At 39.2% G+C, this 23,487-nt stretch overlaps 1 protein-coding gene and 1 long non-coding RNA gene across 2 annotated transcripts in view; one reads left to right on the forward strand and one right to left on the reverse strand.

Moving 5' to 3' along the window:
* Nucleotides 1–661: 661 nt before the first annotated feature.
* LOC139452834 (uncharacterized) lies at nt 662–4,421 on the reverse strand. Its single transcript, XR_011652384.1, has 3 exons — nt 4,360–4,421; nt 1,590–1,688; nt 662–969 (listed from the first exon to the last, which is right to left on the reverse strand). It is a non-coding gene; the product is annotated as an uncharacterized lncRNA (long non-coding RNA).
* A 251-nt stretch (nt 4,422–4,672) lies between these two features.
* The window catches only part of LOC139452789 (protein RRP5 homolog), a 40,927-nt gene continuing 22,112 nt past the window's right edge, over nt 4,673–23,487 (forward strand). Inside the window, exons 1-10 of the mRNA XM_071234404.1 lie at nt 4,673–4,857; nt 10,458–10,584; nt 11,407–11,550; nt 12,668–12,844; nt 13,911–14,072; nt 16,073–16,196; nt 16,945–17,048; nt 17,866–17,922; nt 19,277–19,381; nt 20,261–20,470. Coding sequence (XP_071090505.1) covers nt 10,471–10,584; nt 11,407–11,550; nt 12,668–12,844; nt 13,911–14,072; nt 16,073–16,196; nt 16,945–17,048; nt 17,866–17,922; nt 19,277–19,381; nt 20,261–20,470 — 1,197 coding nt within the window. The 5' untranslated portion in view covers nt 4,673–4,857; nt 10,458–10,470. The remainder of the gene's footprint in view (nt 4,858–10,457; nt 10,585–11,406; nt 11,551–12,667; nt 12,845–13,910; nt 14,073–16,072; nt 16,197–16,944; nt 17,049–17,865; nt 17,923–19,276; nt 19,382–20,260; nt 20,471–23,487) is intronic.

Below are 23,487 nucleotides of genomic sequence, written 5' to 3' on the forward strand. Positions count from 1 at the left end.
CAATATCATGGCGGGGTACACCAAAAATGGGCTTCTTACATTGTACCTAGTCGAGAATCGAGACCGGGTCTTCGGCCACTAGGCTACCATACCACCTCATAACAGTGTGAGAGACATCAAATGCACCTTCAGTGAGTGAGTGAGTGAATGAGTATGGTTTTACGCTGCTTTTAGCAATATTCCAGCAATGTCACAGCCGGGGAGACCAGAAATGGGTTTCACACATTGTACCCATGTCGGGAATTGAACCCGGGTCTTCTGCAACTTGGCGACCCAACTGCCCCAGTTACAGTGTGAGTGAGAGACATCTAATGAAGCTTCAAACTACTGCAGTTAGGGTTGAAACGATACATTGGTGTACAGGTGCATCCTGAATTTTCATGCCACAACATGATACATGATACATATTTTTCTGTATCGATACAAGATGATACACTTAGTAAAATAAATCACTTAATACTCGCTTAAGAAGTTTCCACACGATGTGACGTAAATATGCCTATCACAATAAATATCTTATCATGACCTTTCTGTATCTTTTCACAACTAATCATGCTAATTTCAGTTATATCACGGTGTGTCGGCTTGATGTGGGAGGAAAACCTGAAGTGATGCAGGTCTTAAAGCTCCTCTATACAAAAATCAATAATAACGCAGCACGAACCAATCAAATTGATTTTAATTTATTCATACAACTGTAAATAATGCAACAACGCTGATGAACAAGATGGTTTGACCTCCGATTAATAAACGTGAGACACCAAAAACTACAGCCATGTTCACAAAGACTTGATCTCAAATGGGAGTCTCTTCATCAGCGTGTCAACATATCACTGCACAATTCATGTACACAAATATTCATCCTAAATGGCTGCCTAGTTATTTCTTGGCTGCAACTGGTGCCTTGGGTTTCCGTAACTTGCTGAACAAATAATAGCCGAAGAGGGTTCCGTATGTAGCCATGACCCACTGAAAATATGAAGAAAGCAAATATTTTTCAATTATCACGATTATGGTTATCTTTACAATCAGAGACTGACATGATTCATTCTGTCAATAGTTCTCATTAATCTAAACATGCTCAAGGGTATATTTATAAATCTGTAAAAGTTTTACAAATTTCAAAACTGACTATTGCCATTTAAGTAAATACAATACCCACTTTTGAAACAATTAATAATCTAAGTTACTTTGAATGGTCCTTTCTTTTCATCATGTGCAATCTCTCACTCTGGCCACTTGAGCTGGAATATTGCTGAGTGCGGCGTTAAACAAAAAAACAACAAAACTTGTCCAAAGCCTGAGTTGGCTCAGCAATAGTAGTCCATGTGAAAACACTAAATTCTACTGAAGAAGATGTTAAGCCTAATTCGTGATAGCAGACTGAAAGGTCTTTTCCACAGACTGGAGTGTTCAGTTAGAATGTTTTGTTTTTTAGTCTTTTTAGCTTATTCAAGTCCATTTTATCTTAACAATTGTCAAGTCTAATCATATTGACTATGACAAGCAAATGTAACTAATGCCTCTTTTGTTCAGTGCTTAGGTTTGTAGGATTCAGTTGTCAGAAAGTGAAGTATCATTTGTCTCACGTTTAGCCTGCCTCTCTTTGTGTAGGAGTTGAAGTAGAACTGCAGTCCCTTGTAGTTCGCTACTCTCTCATCAACAAAGTCCCCCGACATGACTGTAGGCTGAAACAACACAGCAGGAATACAGGAAACATCTCATAATCACTAGCTGAGTTTCAGAAGCACTCTGTAAAACCCAATATGAACAAAGACAAACTTAGCTTCCATCTCACGGCTACACATGGTCCCAGGTAGTGACAGAACATGTAAATGACAGAAAACCACTGAGTAAGTGAGTGAGAGGGATGGAGGGAGGGAGATTTATTGCTGCTTTGAACAGTATCTCAATTATATCACAGCGTGTCAGCTTAATGGGGGAGGCAAGGCCGAAGTGATGCAGGTCCTAGATGTTTACCACTTTGGTGAAACCCACGCGCACGGCACTGACAAACCTTGAAACAATATCGGGGTGAACCGGGATTTGAACCCACAATCATAGGTTTCTGGCGTGCCCAAGGGACACAACTCTTAGACAACTAAGACAACTGGGCCACCTGTGCCTCCACTGAACTTATGAAGGCTATGCAGCAAGTAACTGTGGATGCATGTGATTCATATGAAGCATGAATGTTTGGTGACACAATGTAAGTGGTGTATTTGATGACTAAAGAAAGAAAGGGAACATACGTAGAGATTTTCTGTTTATTGGAATTTGGGGGAGAATAAATTATTATATGAGTTGGACATGTTTGATGAGGAAGAAACTCAAACAACTAAATTGTGTAATCAAAATGTGTGTCACTATACATCTTGTCCATGGTGAAGGGACATGAGATGTTTAAACATGCAGTCAGATATCAAAGGTTTTAACTGGTAGTTGGTAATGCAAAATCAAAATCTGCTAAGCAATCCATCAGGAACAGCTGTGACATCGTACATGTGGTAATAATATACAAGTAGTGTATCAATCTGGTTGCACAATATTGTATCCCGATACGAGGCCCACCATACAATACACGGATTTACAACCCCTGAATAGCGACATATCACGTTACATTGACGTGAACACTCATGTAATATCCTCAATGTATTGTTATAGAAACATCTAAATAATAACTGATAATGTTCAACAACCAGCTATACGCAGATTCTCTAGTATTTGTTATAAATAACATAACATTCACAGTGCCATCTTGCCTATATGTTACTGCCCACAATAAGCCATCTTTGATCTCTGAAACAATTGATCCAGGGTTGTGAAACGAAAGTGCTGGGGGCAGTACACTTTACCGGGTGCACTTTGTCAGACCCAATTAGCGCTGTGGGGGCTCGAACACACTTCGCCAGCTTGCCGGCTTGGCTAATTAGTGCATTAGCCGATGCTCTACCAGTGGAACAAGAGCACCATCACATGCAAATAGTGCCAGTTACATGGGTCATTTGAACATCATTAACACGTATGCGCAGTTAAGTAAACATGATTGCGCATGCATGTTACTGACCATGCTGACATCTCCATTCATCTTCTTGAGGAAGCCAAGCCTGCCATTGTCCATCAAAATGAGTATATAATCGAGCAACGAAACGTGTTAAAACTGACTATACTCTCATAGGTTTACCCTCATTGTATTATTGGAGAAAACTGTAAAAAGGCAAGAAATTATGGCAAACCCTAGCCCTTACCAGACCAACCCTAGCCCTTACCAGACCAACCCTAGGAATAAAAAAGGGGTGTTGGATCGGAAAGGCATGACTGCTCCCTGAGATGGAAAAGGTGTGATGGATTAATTGCCAAAGCGTGTCAGTTCCCTTTGATCAAAAAGGGGTTTTGGATCGCCAAGGCGTGTCAGCGCCCTGAGATGAGTGTGAATGCCTTCGGGAGCCACAGTAACGGTATAGCGAGACAGTGGTAGCACTATAGCGAGATATTTGAGCTGTTGGTCGAGGGCAAAGCTGCGCCCGGTAAACTACATTATTGACAAAGTAGTGCATCAGGAAACAAATCCTATCGCACTCACTGTATCGTTACACCTATACAAAACACTAATCTATTTTTACAATCAGACATCAATTGGTCACTAGAAACATCTAGTGAGAACATATTAAAAAAAAACATTTTTCTAAAATTAGAACCTACACCGAAATGTTGCTCCTTATTGTAATAAAGAAGTTGTTCATCCATATATCTTATCCTAACTTAGTACTCCAACTTCTAAATGCCTCTCAAGACATGACTTGTTCACTTAACATGCCAACGCAGAGATAGGGCCTATTGCATATTTATTTCAGTCTTGGCTTACAGTCTGCCTGTCATTCTCTCCCCAAAATACACTTTGGGCAGATTTGCAACCTAATTTAACACTTTTTTCGGACACGCATATAAACATGAATATATGAGGAACATAGACCATTCAAGGTTATATTAGGGTTCTCGTCATCTAAGTCTCCGAGCTCAGTCGTCTCTGCGGCAGATTTGAACATTAGTAACACAAATCAAAACACACATTTGAAACACCTCATCCTTATTCGATTCTTGACATATCGTCACACTATTCAGCCCTTTTAGCCGTCACATTAAAAGTATACTGACTCGTTCTCTCAGACAGTGCACATGATAGGGCTGGAAACTTTGGAGACCTCCAACAGCCTTGCGAATTATTTGTTGTATTTTGGATTTGTACAACTACAAAGGTGTTGTTTCAAATATCTTGTCGAACTCTTGGCATATACAATAAACGCACTGTCTCTTTTTTTGCAACATAACTGCTGAAAGCATCAGTAAATTCAAAAATACCTGATGTGCAGGATTTCAATGTCACAGTGTCTCCGGAAACTATGGTGGCCAAGGAAAGTAGGTTCGGGGAGAATGTATATAAGAATATTTCAAATAAATATCTGAATTAACAAAATACCTATATGACATTAAGCCTAAAGTATGGTGTTATGAGGATCTATCATAAAGTCTTAATGGGAACATTTATGATTTATTAATTTATGACTGGGTACTGTCTACAAGTAATCACATAACGTGCAAAGGTTGAAAATACAGTTGGAACTTGTAATAGTTTTGGGGTGAATATATTTTAGGTTTTGTAATATAAATGTAAGTACAATATTCACTAAGCATGCCTGTTTGTTAGATTTTCATGCTGATGAAAACATGGACGATGTCGACAAAAATATTATTTACTGCGGAACATCAAATATGGCGACCCCCATGAAAACGTGGATTTGAAGAATCGTGCCAGGGACAGGACTAATAACATTCAAGGAAATCTGCAGGTAAGGCAAGGTTAGTATCACATCAGTGTGTTTTTAGGGGTACAACCAGGCATATGTTTTATGACTGTCGTCAACTGTCTCACTTGAGTTAACTGTTGGGTATTTAGTTATATTTAACAGTGACAATTTGAATATAACCATGATAGCGACTAAGTTTCTTTACCATGTTTTCTGACACAATCTCAATGTTGTAAGAACTAAATCCAATGTCAACTTGATTATCATTTAACTCATTCTTTGGAATGACATGATTTGAATTAATCTGCAAATCACGAGGTAATTCTCTCGGGACAAGATGTTACCTTTGTTATGCGTATAAATATTAGGCATATTCCTTCTTTGAGGAATGCATCAGTCAATATCCCATACATCTGCAGCTGTGCTAAAAAACTTTTTGATGTCACATGCCTGTGTAACAATGGTAAGAATCTGATTATATATATATATATAGCATTCCAGGATATGACTCGTGTTTGTTTCTCAAATGATCAAGTAATTTAGTTTCAGCACGGACTTGTAAAACTGTTATATAGGTCCGTGTTTTCAGGTGTTTCACATAATTGTCAAGTTTCATTGGTCAGCTGAGAAAGCAGACATGACAACTATTTTGCATGATGTCCCCAGTCCTTTAAAAAATCCAAGAGTTTGATAACAATGAGCAATCAATCAACATATTGCCGGCTAATCCTTAGGCACTTTGTGCCCAGGTATTGTTGTATTCCCCCTGCTTTAGAAAACCTACATATATGAATACTTCCTCTTGACAAATAAACAGTACAAGATAGCAGTGATTAATGAATCAAGTTTCAACGTATTATTGGTTAATCCTGTGATCACTGTGTTTTTGCAACTTAACTCACATTCCTCCTTTGCTGCACTCCTTCGTGCATATTACATAACATGTAATACATTCACCAGTGGACCTGAATTTGTAACTCGATCTTGGATTGCTATATATCCAAGACATATCCTCAGAGGCATGGATGTGTAAATAAGTCAGACTGAGGTTCAATTGAGGGTTTCAGTTTGTAGTTAAGCCATCTGTCATAGTGTCAGTTGTACTCACAAAGTTAGGATTCATCTTGAAACCATAAGGTATGTGACATGTTCTTTGTTTGATTTATGCATATGTGTGAAAAGGCTTGGGATGTTGTTATCTTCTTGTTCAGTTAGGGGACATTTTTTTTATTTTTTGGTTTACAGATTTCAAACTCATTTCAAAAGAGTGGGCACGAGTGGCCCAGCCGTCTAAGGTGCCACGATTCGCTGTGCAGAGTTGTGTCCCTAGGACACGCCAGAAGAAACCTGTGATTGTGGGTTCGAATCCCGGTTCGCTCCGATTATGTTTCTAGGTTTGTCAGCACCATACCCTTGCTTGTGGGTTTCACCGAAGTGGTGAATGTCTGAGACCTGCATCACTTCGGCCTTTCCTCCCACATTTAGCTGGCACGCCGTGATATAACTGGAATACTGTTAAAAGCGGTGCTAAATCCATCTCACTCATTTCAAAAGAAAGGTAGGAAAATTGAAAATACCCCCCCCCCCCCCGAAACACCTCATTTTTTTACTTGATTTGTTAGGTATAGAAAAAAATATTCTGGAGTAACAAAAGTAAAACAACTCAATTTTTTAAAGAAAATTTTTATTATATCCCTGGCACACAGCTTGTGCACAAATGGCAATATAACAATATTCATGTCATGGTGAAATGCATGAAAGACGCCGCCATTTTGGCAGCATGGGCGACTATTAAACTGGTCACCACTGCGCTTTGCGTTGACAAGCTTTGATGGTGGTATTAGAGAAGGTTCCCAGTGAGAAATATCAGAATGACTTCCCTTTATACTCGAAGAGGAAACGAAATTTCTTTGTTTGAACTTTTTATGCATTTTTTAAAGCAAGGATTGGAGGTAATAAAAAAAGGAGTTATTTATTTATTTTTAGACATTTGGAATTTGAAAGAGGGGTGCATTCGTAAACCAAGAAATAAAAAAAATGTCTGTTTACCATGCTTACATGATAGTCAATAGTATAGGGGAATATTGAGATAGGTTCTGTCCGTTCGTGCGTGTGTGCGTGCATCCCGAAATCGTTTCCTGAGCATAACTCAGAAACCGTTAAATATTTCTTTACAAAACTTTGCATGTCTATCAGACTCATGCTGACCTGGTGCCTTTTTCTATTGAGGAATTTTATAAATTTTTATTTTTTATGTTTCTATGGCAACAAGTTGGTTCTATAGGGTAGAGTTCGTTTCCGGAGCATGAATTACCAGTCCAAGCCTAATTTTACTGGTAAAAAACTGGTAATTACCGGTAAACGGGAATGCTGTAATGTCAACCTGTCTCAGTTACTTACATGCTGCTCAGAGGCAGCTGGAATATTGCTGACTGCGGCATTAAGAGCAAAGTAACTTAACTGGAAATTTGCACCAGGTGATATTTGCAGGTGTTAGTCCTGACAACACCTACACTGTCACCTGAATAAAACACTCCACACTCTCACCTGAATCACACTCCACACTGTCACCTAAATTACACTCGACGCTGTCAACAGACAAGTAGCTTGATTTTAATCAATGAAATTGGGGTCTGGTGGTTAATCATTATGATCTTGGTAGATATTACAAGAATGAGCAGCTGTGGGATCTGACTGTAAAAAAACCCACTCATTCCAGTCACTGGTCATTATTGTATAAATCAATTTGACATGTCAGAGAGAGATCCTACATGTATGTCTCTCCCCTCAAAGGGACGGAAGACATTTTTTTCGGGCTTGGTGGGTATTGGCGTTGGCGTTGGTGTTGGGAGTTACGAGCCATAACTTTCAATGTTTTTAATGTAACTTTGCATATGCATTGCTCATCATTTTTACTGGTGTCTTTTTTCTATTTTTTTATGTTTCCATGCAACGGAACTTGCCATATGCGTTGTTCATCAGCTTCACTGATGCCTTTTGCTACTTTTAATTTTTTCTAAATTTTATTTTGTTGCGTTTTCGTGGAAACAAATTGGACTTTGTCTCAAACGACTCTAGGCTTTGTTTCCAAGCCATAACACTCAATCTAAGGAACATTTTTGCATGAAACAATTCATTTGCAATGACCACATGCTCATCTATTGCCTTTTCAATTATTTCATTTTTTTATTATTATTATTTCTTGTGTTTCCATTGAAACAATTTTGACTTAGTCTCAAATGAGAAGCATTTGTTTCCCTGCCAAAACCCTACAGCTAATGAATATTTTTAAATGATACCATTATCTTTTCAGGCTATAATTTGCTATTATTGTTTTTTCGGATTTGCAAACACATTTATAGTGTAAACTCATGAACATGAACTCATGTATCAAAAAAAGGAAGATGGAGACAAAAACATGTTCTAGTTTCTACTTATCTTATGGGAACCTTATACATATTGTTTGGGACCTCAGTACTACCATGGCAAAACATGGTGTGTGAAATCAACTGCATATCCTGTTTAGACATGCTCATTGTACTTTTGTTTGGAAAATGAGCAAAGATTTACGTCCTGAATTGAATTTCCTCACAGAGTTTTTGAAATTCAAAAGACGCATTAACAAGAGGTCACCCTGACTGCTCAAATTATGATGTTCTTGAATGTTTGAAGGTTGCAACTGCCATAATCAAAATGTTACTCTTTTAAAGTTTTCTTATGGCCTTCATCATTTTCATAGAAATGCTACAATCTCTTATGTTTTGCATGAAAATACATTTTTTTTTAACATTTTTATTTGAATTGTGAATAAGTATTATATTGAAGCACAAGGAAGCCGATAGCAACATGAGTAGAAACGATTTGACTTTAGTAACATTAAAGTAACAACTTGATCAGTCCTTTTTTTAAAGTCACATCTTATGGCTTCTCATGCAAAAAAACACAACAATGTTCGAATTTAAGCATAAAAGTTAATGTGTCATTGTCCTTGCCCTAACGAAAAAAGTTGAAGATATAGGGGGACACTAGATTCAAGTACTATTGGAGAAGACATCAAGGTTCCCAGGATTCCGTTAAATGTGAATGCCAAACTTTAAAAAATGTATCACTAAATGTAAGGATATCATGGATGAAATAATCCAACAAAGGTGAATTTCTGTTACATAACATCTTCCTGAGGCACGGGGGGGCACGGGTGGCCCAGTCGTCTAAGGCGCCGCGATTCGCTGTGCAGAGTTGCGTCCCTTGGTCATGCCAGAAACCTATGATTGTGGGTTCGACTCCCGGTTCGCCCCAATTATGTTTCAAGGTTTGTCAGCACCATACCCGTGCTCGTGGGTATCACCGAAGTGGTAAACGTCTGTGACCTGCATCACTTCGGGCTTTCCTCCCACATTAAGCTGACATGCCGCGATATGACTGGAATAATGTTAAAAGTGGCGTTAAACCCAACTCACTCACTCACTCACTCCTGAGGCACGGGAGTTAACTGACTATAAAAGTCCAGTTTCCACCTTTACTGAACTAGGCTGGAATTTTGGAGTTATATTTTGGCTGGACTAATGAGTCTATGCATCATGTGCATAGTCCAATCAAAATCACATGACAAAATCGACTTCTGGTTTGTAAACTGCTGTGCAGATTGCGGTCGATTGCAGGATTTGCAAAGTATGTGTACTGTCAACTAGGCGTTGACAGATATTTTCCAAATCTTTTCCAAATCTTTTCCAAATCTTTTTATGTGTCTAATCAAGGTGCTCATGTGATTTGATGCACTTTGCGAATAAGACCTGTTTTATTACAGTATAGATCTTGATTATCGATCAGATCTTCTTCACTGAGCAATGCCATTTTATTTGAAGCAAATGCAAGTGATGTGAGAGGTGGAATCTGATTGGTGAATAGGATGACATAGAAGGGACATTAATTGGAATAGCGACTGGGGACACTACGATTGAGTCCAGAAATTCCAGCCTAGTTTTGGCAAGAGTGGAAAGTGGACAGTTACACTCAGTTAACTCCCTTGCCTCGGGAGGATGCCCCGTTACATGTTAGTTCTGGGTTTATTGGTTCCTGTTGAGGCAAATATATCAGGCGACTAGCAAGGAACATGTTGTCAGGCTCACTGACTTGGTTGATGCATGTCATTGTATCTCAATTGCATAGATCGATGCTCATGATGTCAATCCCTGGATTGTCTGGTCCAGGCTCCATTATTTACATCAATCCCTCTATTGAGAATTTTATGACTTATGTCAGCTGAAAACGAACAAATTATAAAAAGCTTAGGTAAATTTCTCTTCCAAGTCATGAACATTTGAACGGAAACATAGTGTTGAACGGTAAATCATTATGAAAACTACTCAGCATGCAAATATATATACAGTATATTTCCATTGTATTCCGGTGGCCTGAAGTACCGAATGAATTTGTCTGTCTGTCTGTATTTACAGACTGCCATCATATAGCAGGATTAGTGCTGAGTGTGGCGTTAAACAATAAACAAACAAATCATTTCTGAAGATTAAGAAATTCCTTAATATTGTTTGCAGTAATATATTTTCCAAGAAATATTCACACAGAAATGTATAAGAGAATGGATTTTCACACCAATACCAGAAATGTATGGGGTATTTTCATTGACCTTTACAGGTTAAAGTAGAAAATGTCGAAACCTTCCAAGAAAAAGCTGACCCTCATGGAGGACTTCCCAAGAGGAGGTGTCAAGAAGATGCCCAAGAAAAGAAAGACAAAGGAACCAGTTCAAGATCTGTTCAAGGTAATTTGCATCCTTGTGTTTGTTTGCTTGTTTGTTGTTTAACGCCGCACTCATCAATATTCCAGCTGTATGACAGCGGTCTGTAAATAATCGAGTCTGATCCAGACAATCCAGTGATTGATATCATAAGCATCGATTCACTCAATTGAGATTCTATGACATGCATCAAGCAAGTCAGTGAGCCTGACCACCCGATCCTGTTAGTCGCCTCTTACGACAAGCATTGTCGCCTATTATGGCAAGCATGGGTTGCTTAAGACCTATTCTACCCCGGATATTCACGGGTCTCGTCCTAGTAACTGGAGTTCATCATGTTTATGGTCTTGCCAGTCTTATTCTGGGATCAGGCTTAATTAGCACCGAAATTGCATGGTGAACACGGTGCTGAATTGGTGAAAACAACACATTGTTGTTTTGTGAAAACAGTGCCATATGTTTTTAGATACACAAGCAAACATAAAGAGAGCGAACATTGATTTGCCATTGTTTACCAAACACAATATCTTTTACAAATACTTCTCAAAAAAGGTGAAGGACCACCCAATTGTTTCAAATTACTATCGTTAATCTGTTGTGGCTTGACAGATTAACTGTAGTAATATAAATGGATTGGGTGGTCCTTTACTCTTTTTGAGGAGTATATCTACACACTTTTCAGATTTGAACCAGTTTCATATGTTTGCATTTTACATCAGCACATTATTATGAAGTGACTTCCACATGAAATATTTTCCCATGTAGTCACAAGTGAACATCTCAGCATTCACATCTATTTCCTCTCTCAACATTAACACTTGATTTTTTTGTGGTATATTTCTTCAGACAAATGATGGTGAGAAGAAGCCAGATCATCATCAAAGTGGGCCTAAGAAGAAGAAGTTCAAGCCTGGAAATCAGAAACAACAGCTCAGTCACTACCCTCCACCACAGAAGAGTTCGTCCAAGTTGGAGAGTCTCCGGTTTAATGTAAGCAAGACAATAATGACAAGAATTAGTTTATTACGTTCTATTATCATGATAATATCAGAGCTCCAGATAAGCTTTTGGTGTTGTGGGTATTTTACCCATGCATTTTAAAATCATTGGGTATCAGTAATTCTATCTGCGTATTCAAATTTCTGTTACCTACTAGTTTTTACACATGTGGGTATTTAAGTTGAATATTTAAAAACACTATTCATCTAGTCCCTGCAAACTGGTGTCGTGTGGGTTCGAGAGCTTTATAGGACTCAAAAATACCACGATACTTCCACAAGACAGTGTGATGGCAAATGATGGCAGATGTAACTGTCGTTGTTCGTTGTGTAGTTGATACGCTTGGATTTTATTTTACTGCGTATTTCTGCATTTCTGATGCGTATTTTATGTAGATACGCAGCTTAGCTGGAGCTCTGTAATACATTAGTCAATTATCGAAAGAGAAAAACTGATAATATTTGTAGAAAGTATTCAAATGTCCAAGTGAAAGTGTTGAAATCACACGCTCTGTAATAGGCTCCAAAACAAACATGATTGGGGGCATGGCTTGAAGCTACAGGCAAAGCGGTGACAACTGTTTTCCTTGGTGATATGTTTTTTCATTGGGTGATATTTTCAGCACGTCAAACACTGCGAACCCTTTTTACCCCAGCAAGGGGAATCCCCGTAGTCTTTTCTGGGGACGTTTTCATCTGCCGTTTTTTTATTGCCTGTTTTACGCTATTCCGGTTGTCAAATATAATTTTGGTCAAGCATTGGTTATTGAGTGTACCCTGAGGTATTAAAATCTGAAAAGTTGCCATGTTGACTTTTCTTGCCCTTTATATGCATTTTAGGGTGTAATTATTTCACACCCCTTGCTTACCATAAGAGGCAACCATGCTTGCTGTAAGGGGCAACTAACGGGATTGGGTGGTCAGGCTCATTGACTTGCTTGATAATATCATCGTATCCCAGTTGTATAGATACTCATGATGTCAATCACTGGATTTGATTTTTGAAAGACCGCCGTCATGTAGCTGAAAAATTGCTGAGTGCGGTTTTAAACAGTCGTTAAACAGATTAGCCTTGCTGTTAATGTGTATGACTGTTTTCTCAACACCAGCACATTGAGGTTGGGATGCACATCTTGTGTTGTGTGGCCAAAGTGGGAAACTACAGCTTGACCATGGATCTGCCTGGGGGCCTGCAGGGGGAGGTGGCCATCACAGCCATCTCGGACACCTACACTGACCAGCTCAGCAGACTGACCAGCGATGACTATGAAGAGGACCAGGAAGAGGTACTGTAGTAACCATGGCAACAGTTGATGTCACATTTATAACATGTTATGACACTGACGAGATCCTAATAAGAATCTGAAATAACCTGTGAAGATCTGGGTCAGACATTGTCTTCTTCTACCCGTTAAGATCCGGGGTAGAATAGGTCTTCAGCAATCAACGCTTGCTGTAAAAGGTGACTATGCTTTAGCGTAAGAGGCGACTGACGGGATTGGGTGGTCTGGCTCGCTGACTTGATTTATGTATGTCATTGTATCCAAATTGAATGGCTCGATGCTCATGATGTCAATCACTGTATTAGTCTGGTCCAGTCTCGATTATTTACATACTGACGTAAAAAAGCTGGAATATTGCTAAGTGTGGCATTAAACAACAAACACACAACAAAAACAACAGAATTTGTCTTCAGCAATCCCATGTTTATCATGAGGGGCGATGAACAGGATTGGGTGGTCAGGCTCGCTGATTTGTTGATACATGTCATTGTATCCAAGTTGTGTAAATTCATGCTTATGATGTCAATCACTGGATTGTCTGGTCCAGACTTGATTATCTACAAACCACCATCATATAGCAGGAATAATGCTGTGTGCTGCATTAAACAACAAAGAAAGTAATTATTCTGTAATAGCAATAACTACCTCTAAACTAATAACACCAATAAAACAGTTTCACTGATTATGACATTGTAAATTCAGGAGTTCCCTTATTTTGTTGTTGAGTATATTATGTACCTCATCATGTCTTAGATACAGGGCGGTTGGGTAGCCTAGTGGTTAAAGCGTTCGCTCGTCATGACGAAGACCCGGGTTCGATTCCCGACATGGGTACAATGTGTGAAGCCCATTTCTGGTGTCCCCCGCCGTGATATTGCTGGAATATTGCTAAAAGTGGCGTAAAACCGTAATCACTCACTCACTCTTAGATATAAGTGCCAAAGAAAATATGCATGTGTGACTTATGCAACAAGTTTATCAATTCATGATCAGCTCCTTGTTGAATGTGATTGTATTGTGTCAACATTGGTGTCCTGTATCTTGTGAATATATAAAACTGTATCTACAGGAAATCGCCCACCTCAAGGACATGTTCAGTCCAGGACTGCTCCTACCATGTGAAGTGACGGCTATCAAGATACGCTCGGGGTCCAAGAAGAAGATCTTCCTCAGCATGAACCCCAAGCTGGTCAACCGACACCTGCAGGTGGAGCACCTCATGGAAGGCATGGTAAGATGTTTTGTACTATCAAGATACACCCATACCCTCAGATAAAGGTGAAACAGTCTTCACATGATGAGTAGACCTGTGAAGATACGGGGTGCAATAGCTGTTCAGCAACCCATTCTTTCCGTAAAAGACGACTATGCTTGTCGTAAGAATCGACTAACGGGATCAGGTTGTCAGGCTCGCTGACTCGGTTGATGTATGTCATCGTATCCCAGTTGTGTTGATCGATGTTCATAATGTCAATTACTAGACTCTTTGGTCCGGACTCGATTATTTACAATCCGCTGTCATATAGCTGGAATATTGCTGAGTGCGGCGTTAAACAACAAACAAAGAAACAAACAAGATGATGAGTGAATTGTTCATGACAATTGTTTCTTTGTTTCCACTGTTTGCTGATCAGCCTATTGTAGTGAAGCAGGGTATCAATACATTATGTTAAGTACCCAAAGACATTCAAGAGACATCATTCCAATAGCCTTTACATTTTCTCTGAGAAAGAGGCCCTTGAAGATCCAGGGTAGAAATAGTCTTCAGCAACCCATGCTTGCCATAAAGGCGACTATGCTTGTCGTAAGAGGCGACTAACGAGATCGGTTGGTCAGGCTCGCTGACTTGGTTGATGCATGTCATCGATCCCATTTGCGTGGATCAATGTTCCTGATGTCAGCCACTGGATTGTCTGGTCCAGACTCGATTATTTACAGACTGCCGTCATATAGCTGGAATATTGCTTTAAACAAACAAACAAACAAACATCTTAGAAAAAGAATTGGTAAGATATATAGCAGCCTACTTCAGGGATAAAAACGGCCAAAAGTCTGCCTCCGAGACTAGCGAAAATATAGGGGGACCAGTTGTTTTACCGTAACTCTAGTTGTTTTATGTAACTCACTAGTCCAAAATGAACTGTGGACTTGTTGGATATGAACAGTGGTGTCTATCTCTGCACAGTGTACTTGCAGCTCGGAGTAATGTATTATCCGTCCCGCATGAAATAATGTTGACCCCATTGCATATGTCAGACCTTTGCCAAAGTACTGTCTTCCAATGTTATTAAAAAAGTAGTAATTATAAAGTACACAAGTGATACCAAGTGTTTGTTAAAATGTGATGGTAGGTAATTGCTCTTCATTGCTCTTGTACTGTTGGTCTCATGCCTGCCTGTGCAGAGTTATGTCCCTTGGCTGTCTGGGCCTGATAGTGGTTGGTTCAGATTTGTCCTTATTCTGAACATTTTTTACTTTGCTATATGCCAGTTGACCTTGCTTTTCACCAAAATAGTCTACTTCTATGCCATGTGTCAATTCTAAATTTCCATCTATGTACAAACTGACCCTAGCTATTTGACTGGAATAATTAAATGGAATTGAACCACACATCACATACCTACTGATTATGGATTAATAGCTGGAATATTGCTAAGTGCGACGTTAAACAACAAACAAACAAACAAATATTAAAGAAACGCATGAATGGATATTTATGTAGAAAATCGCTGTAAGGGCCCCAGAACTCTGATGACCAAAGCAGTAGGATTGTGCCAATGTTCACTTTGTTGGTTGCATTTGCGACTGCATGGAATGTTGCTCGTTATGTCAATCACTGGTTTGGTTCACTCTGACTCATATATTTACAGGAGGTCACCATCATATACACTACTCAAAAGAAGTCAAAGAACACTTGGTTTTCTCCTGTGACTATAGTTAATGTGTCATGGCTGGTGGGCATTTCAAGACACAAGCCTTCTAAGTCTTCCAATTGTGGATGTTCTTTAACTTGTTTTGAGTACCATCTGTTTTGAGTTTTGAGTTTTGAGTAATAAAGCTGGAATATCACTGATTGCAGTGTGAAATGTCAAACAAACTGTCTTTCGGGGTCGAATAAAATTGAAAAATTCTGAAAGAAGTTTGAAAGAGTTCAACATCTTATACTCGTATCTATATTACAGTGTTTTGTTAATGTGTTCATCTCATGTGATTCTGATTCTTTTATTGCAGATAGTGTTTGGCAGCGTGAGGTCCCGGGAAGACCATGGCTATGTTTTGGATGTTGGTGTGGAAGGAGTGACAGCATTTCTGGCCGACAGTCGGGCGGACAAATACATCACCAGTGTGAATGAAGGTAGAAAGCCTCTGCACGTGAATCATGCCTCCATTTTGTCTGGATCCTGGGTCTTGTTAATGTCTTGGTTTCCCAAGGTTTCCCAAGATTTACCAAGGTTTACCAAGGTTTCATATGTTGCCCAGTGATACACTGTGCTACAATTCCGTAAGAGGCGACTAACGGGTTTGGGTGGTCGGACTCACTGACTTGGTTGATGCATGTCATTGTATCCCAACTAAGTGGATCGATGCTCATGATATCAATCACTGGATTGTCTGGTCCAGACTTGATTACTAACAGACCGCTGTCATATAGCTGGAATATTGCTGAATGCGATGTTAAACAACAAACCAACCAACCGTGCTTCAATTCACTGTGCACATTTGAGCCCTATGAAAATACAGGCAAGAATTGATCTTCAGCAACCCATGCTTGTCATAAGAGGAGACTTACAGGATCAGATCAATCTTTGGTCTGGCCCAGACTTGATTATTTACTGATGGTTGTCATATAGCTGGAATGTTTTTGAGAGCGTTAAACAACAAACAAACAAACAAAACTGTGAACCTTTGCACACCTTGACCAGTCCATACACCTATGATGATAGGTTTGGTCTGGGTTTGTCTGCTAATTGTAAACATATACTGGGACCTGCATAGTTTGGGTCATTTCTCCCCCATGAAGCTGATATGCTGTTACATGAATGATGCACTGTTCAAAGTGGCATTAAACCAAACTCACTGACTCACTCTCGTGTTTATTGCAGGTGAATCCCTGAAACTAGGTCAGGTTGTCATGTGCACCATCTTGTCCAGCAAGAACAAAAACATCAAAGTGTCAATCAACCCGAAACAGGTGGACAACGCTCAGGTAAGAAAAATCTTAAAGTTTATAAGCAAACATGATTAATGAAGCAAAAAGTTAAGTATAGAGTACACATTTTCAGGTAAGGGAAAAAAAATAATAGTCTTGGTTCTCAGGCACCGCCATTTTTAAAAAGACAAAAAATATCCTTGAATATTCCAAGTCTAATGGTAATCAAATACTGTATTGCATATTTTACTCATCAAGGAATACATTTATATAGGGAGGTCTTTGCCCCAGTTGATTGTACACAACTGTTTTTTTTGGTTACATACCAGTTTTTGAACATCCCCAAAAAAGAAAGAAAAAGAGACCGCACTATATTTTCAAAAACGATTGCCTGAAAACCTATTCTTTCATTTTTTAAGCCTAATATTACACACGGATATCTTCTCATTAGATGTATTAGATAAATAAGGAAAGTAGTATTTGGCAGAGTGAAAGAGACCATGGTATGCTTTCCAAGTACCAGTAGCTGTGTGACCATTATTCTTTGAATAGTAATATTTTTGGCTTGGCCAGTAATCTTTTCTGTCCTGTCTGGCCATTTGCAGATTTGACGCTGGACAACGCTGCCATGACTGGCGCTCGACATTTTGTGTTAAGTTGACTTGTTTAGAATTCAGACATTGTCTAGTTTTTATAAGGGCGATTATTTCTTGTTTGTTTGATTAAGATTGTAAATTTTGAGTCTCTGGAATTGTAAAGAGGTGCAAATGACATGAAACGAACCTAATAGGATTGTTAATTGGCAGGAGTTAAAATGCTTGTATTTGCACAAGGGAAGTAACTCTTCCTGGCTTATTACGCTCTTGTCTTGCAGGTGACAAAGAGTGTGATGGTTGTCCCTGGGATGAAGGTGTCTGGCACTATTCAGCAGGTTTGTTGTTAATTGATGATTGAGTCAGTGAAGAGGTGGGGATGTCACAAGTAACTTTCTCACTGTATTAAGGATGTGATGCAACTTCATGCAAAATATACTACTCACCTTTGATAGGGATAGGGCATATCCAGGTGAGGTCTGAATGTTACTGATTGCTCGGATATGTTGCCATTTGAATAGTATTTCGTTTTTAAACATTTTATTACAAGGTACACATATGGTTCTTATCTGTTGTGAAGATGTACGATTTTCGGTCTCAAACGTTGATAATTCCTAATTTTGTTTATCCGACATTTTCCATACAGCGTAATTTTTAAGAAGTAGTTGCTAGCAGCCTTTATCAAGCTGTTGTATTTGACTGACATGATTGGTTGTTCTATGTCTGTAATATTGCTGAACGCAGTGTGAAATTACACTCACTTAGTGATGACTTTGGGCCTGAAAAGGAAGCATTCTATTTCTCTAGACTGGTAGAACATAACTTCAGTATTACGACCAGCCTCATTCAAATGCTATAATAAAGTTAAGCCCTAATGGTAAGAGTCTAAATTTTAGAGGGCCTCTAGGTTTGTATGCAATACCTGAAGACCTATAAAAACATACTTTCAAACACACACTGTTTAGTCAATGCTAATAGTGAGACTTGTCTTTAGTAGTAAGCATCATTATTAGTTGTAAACCAGTCTCAACACGGGTTCATGTACCCTCTATGCTTGTCGTAAAAGGTGACTAACCGGATCGGGTGGTCAGGCTCGCTTACTTGGTTGATGCATGTTATTGATGCTCATGATGTCAATCATTGGATTATCTGGAAATAAAAAAAATATGTCAGCCCATCAAGCTTGATGAGCATCAACACAGAGGGTTCATTAGCCCATGTCATCCGAGGGAGCTGTTGACAACAAATTTATCTTACCGCACACACAACTATGTTGCAGGTATGTTTCATGAATACCACATTACGCATTTATCCACCTTGTATCTGTTTCACATTCAATGAAGCAATAGACAACAGAAAGCAAACTTAGAGTTATTTCCCTTTGCTCTATTTCATTCAGAAAATATCTGGAGAATGGAGTCAAACATCTTGTTGCAAATGTAATGCCAATCATTCGGCAATTCAAGTGTGGACCATTAGAAATGTACCTCACATGTTAGGAGGGTATATTGAAAATAATAGAATGGACCTCGGCCAATCAGAATCCGTCATTCGTGTGCAAGGGTAGATAAATATGTATGACTTTGAGTGACATTGTAAATAGTCAGCAGCTGGCTCCAACAGTCTTCAGTATTCCGGTTGTTACAGCAGCTTTAACAGCAGACAGTAAACAGCTTTGTGTTTTATTGCCAGGTACTTAAAGAAGGTCTGGTTGTCGAGTTTGATGGACAGACCTGCCTTGTGCATCAGACACACACCCCGGCATACACCCTGGAGAAGTACACCCAGGGGAGCAAGGTGAGTGAGGGGGTAGGGTGGGGTGAGGGGGTGGGGTGGGGTGGGTTGGGATGAGGGGTGAGGTGAGGTGGTTGGGTGAGGTGAGGGGGTGGCATGAGGGGTGAGGTGAGGTGGTGGGGTGATGTGGTGGGGAGAGGAGAGAGGGTGGGGTGAGGTGGGGTGAGGTGGTTGGGTGAGGTGAGGGGGTGGGATGAGGGGTGAGGTGAGGTGGTTGGGTGAGGTGAGGGGGTGGGGTGAGGTGGTGGGGTGATGTTGTGGGGTGAGGAGAGAGGGTGGGATGAGGGAGGCGGTGGGGTGAGGTGAGGTAGTGGGGTGAGGTGAGGTGGTGGGGTTGGGTGGGATGAGGGTGAGGGGTGTGATGAGGTGAGGGTGAGGAGTTTGGTGAGGTGTGGGATGGGGTGAGGGGGTGGGTGAGGCAAAGGGGTGTGGTGGATGGGTTGGGGAAACAGGGGGGTGATATTGAAACCTGGACAGATGCTTTGTTACAATGTTAGCCAACATGTAAGTTGTCAATCTCATGGGGGAGGGTGTATATTGTGTGATGTACCCTGTGTGAATCAATGTACCCTGAGCCGTCAGGCAAGGGGTAAGTAGGCTCACACACTGGGTACATCACACCATGTGCCCCGAGGTATCGGTTGACAATGAATTTATCTTTCTGTCCTCATATAGGCCCCGAATATATGTCTGCGTTTTAACTCGGCAAAACTCCCCAATGGCACAGGTTGTCTGTCATCCATTCAGTGGCTGGTTCACCTGTCCAGACTTGGTTATTCAAATGCCAAATGATATGGCTGGAATATATTTGACGGCAGAGTTACACAACATTCACTCACACACCCTCAGTTCCAGAGTTTTGAGTAAAGACTGTTTTACCAGGTGAAAGGAACAGTGTTGTACAGACTGTTGAAGAATCGGACAACCCATCTGTCCCTCCTCCCGCACCTGACCGGCGCCACATGTGGAGGTCTCAGTGACAAGTTCACCACCCTAACAGACAGGACCACGCCACACAAAGCCAGGGTCCTTGACGTCATGGACAGGATAGTTTGGTTCACCTTGGACAATGGAGTCAGAGCATTAGCAACGGTTTGTAGAAATTAAATGTCGAATACCAACGATACCCCAAAAGATGTGAAGTAGATAACTTGAACAAATTAATAAACAGGGTCATAAACTGAGACATTGTGTTATTGTAGGTGTTAGTAGACAAACGAAGTGCATTTGGAGACTTGAATCAAAATTACTCAGAAATGTGCCAAAATCAAAAGTAATTCAAATATAATGGAATACAGTTCAGCCACATGTGCGTCTTTCTGATCCATGTAATATATCTATACATCTATCCACATGCTTGATCCATGTAATGTATCTATACATCTATCCTCATGTCTGATCCATGTACTGTATCTATACATCTATCCACATGCTTGATCCATGTAATGTATCTATACATCTATCCTCATGTCTGATCCATGTACTGTATCTATACATCTATCCACATATCTGATCCATGTAATGTATCTATACATCTATCCACATATCTGATCCATGTAATGTATCTATACATCTATCCACATATCTGATCCATGTACTGTATCTATACATCTATCCTCATGTCTGATCCATGTACTGTATCTATACATCTATCCACATATCTGATCCATGTAATGTATCTATACATCTATCCACATGTCTGATCCATGTAATGTATCTATACATCTATCCACATGTCTGATCCATGTACTGTATCTATACATCTATCCACATGTCTGATCCATGTAATGTATCTATACATCTATCCACATGTCTGATCCATGTAATGTATCTATACATCTATCCACATGTCTGATCCATGTACTGTATCTATACATCTATCCACATGTCTGATCCATGTAATGTATCTATACATCTATCCACATGTCTGATCCATGTAATGTATCTATACATCTATCCACATGTCTGATCCATGTAATGTATCTATACATCTATCCACATGTCTGATCCATGTAATGTATCTATACATCTATCCACATGTCTGATCCATGTAATGTATCTATACATCTATCCACATGTCTGATCCATGTACTGTATCTATACATCTATCCACATGTCTGATCCATGTACTGTATCTATACATCTATCCACATGTCTGATCCATGTAATGTATTTATACATCTATCCACATCTCTGATCCATGTAATGTATTTATACATCTATCCACATATCTGATCCATGTACTGTATCTATACATCTATCCACATATCTGATCCATGTACTGTATCTATACATCTATCCACATATCTGATCCATGTAATGTATCTATACATCTATCCACATGTCTGATCCATGTAATGTATCTATACATCTATCCACATATCTGATCCATGTACTGTATCTATACATCTATCCACATATCTGATCCATGTACTGTATTTATACATCTATCCACATGTCTGATCCATGTACTGTATCTATACATCTATCTACATATGTGATCCATGTACTGTATCTATACATCTATCCACATGTCTGATCCATGTACTGTATCTATACATCTATCCACATATCTGATCCATGTAATGTATCTATACATCTATCCACATATCTGATCCATGTACTGTATCTATACATCTATCCACATGTCTGATCCATGTACTGTATCTATACATCTATCCACATATCTGATCCATGTAATGTATCTATACATCTATCCACATATCTGATCCATGTACTGTATCTATACATCTATCCACATATCTGATCCATGTACTGTATCTATACATCTATCCACATGTCTGATCCATGTAATGTATCTATACATCTATCCACATATCTGATCCATGTACTGTATCTATACATCTATCCTCATGTCTGATCCATGTACTGTATCTATACATCTATCCACATATCTGATCCATGTAATGTATCTATACATCTATCCTCATGTCTGATCCATGTACTGTATCTATACATCTATCCTCATGTCTAATCCATGTACTGTATCTATACATCTATCCACATGTCTGATCCATGTACTGTATCTATACATCTATTCACATGCTTGATCCATGTACTGTATCTATACATCTATCCACATGTCTGATCCATGTACTGTATCTATACATCTATCCACATGCTTGATCCATGTACTGTATCTATACATCTATCCACATATCTGATCCATGTACTGTATCTATACATCTATCCACATATCTGATCCATGTACTGTATCTATACATCTATCCACATATCTGATCCATGTAATGTATCTATACATCTATCCACATATCTGATCCATGTACTGTATCTATACATCTATCCACATGTCTGATCCATGTAATGTATCTATACATCTTTCTACATATCTGATCCATGTACTGTATCTATACATCTATCCACATGTCTGATCCATGTACTGTATCTATACATCTATCCACATGCTTGATCCATGTACTGTATCTATACATCTATCCACATATCTGATCCATGTATTGTATCTATACATCTATCCACATGCTTGATCCATATAATGTATCTATACATCTATCCACATGTCTGATCCATGTAATGTATCTATACATCTGTCCACATATCTGATCCATGTAATGTATCTATACATCTGTCCACATATCTGATCCATGTAATGTATCTATACATCTGTCCACATATCTGATCCATGTAATGTATCTATACATCTGTCCACATATCTGATCCATGTAATGTATCTATACATCTATCCACATATCTGATCCATGTACTGTATCTATACATCTATCCACATGTCTGATCCATGTATTGTATCTATACATCTATCCACATATCTGATCCATGTACTGTATCTATACATCTATCCACATGCTTGATCCATGTATTGTATCTATACATCTATCCACATATCTGATCCATGTACTGTATCTATACATCTATCCACATGTCTGATCCATGTACTGTATCTATACATCTATCCACATATCTGATCCATGTACTGTATCTATACATCTATCCACATATCTGATCCATGTACTGTATCTATACATCTATCCACATGTCTGATCCATGTACTGTATCTATACATCTATCCACATATCTGATCCATGTACTGT

This window comes from Haliotis cracherodii, unplaced genomic scaffold (genome assembly GCF_022045235.1).
Source record: "Haliotis cracherodii isolate W230 unplaced genomic scaffold, xgHalCrac1.p SCAF_9, whole genome shotgun sequence".
NCBI classification, from domain to species: Eukaryota; Metazoa; Mollusca; class Gastropoda; order Lepetellida; family Haliotidae; genus Haliotis; species Haliotis cracherodii.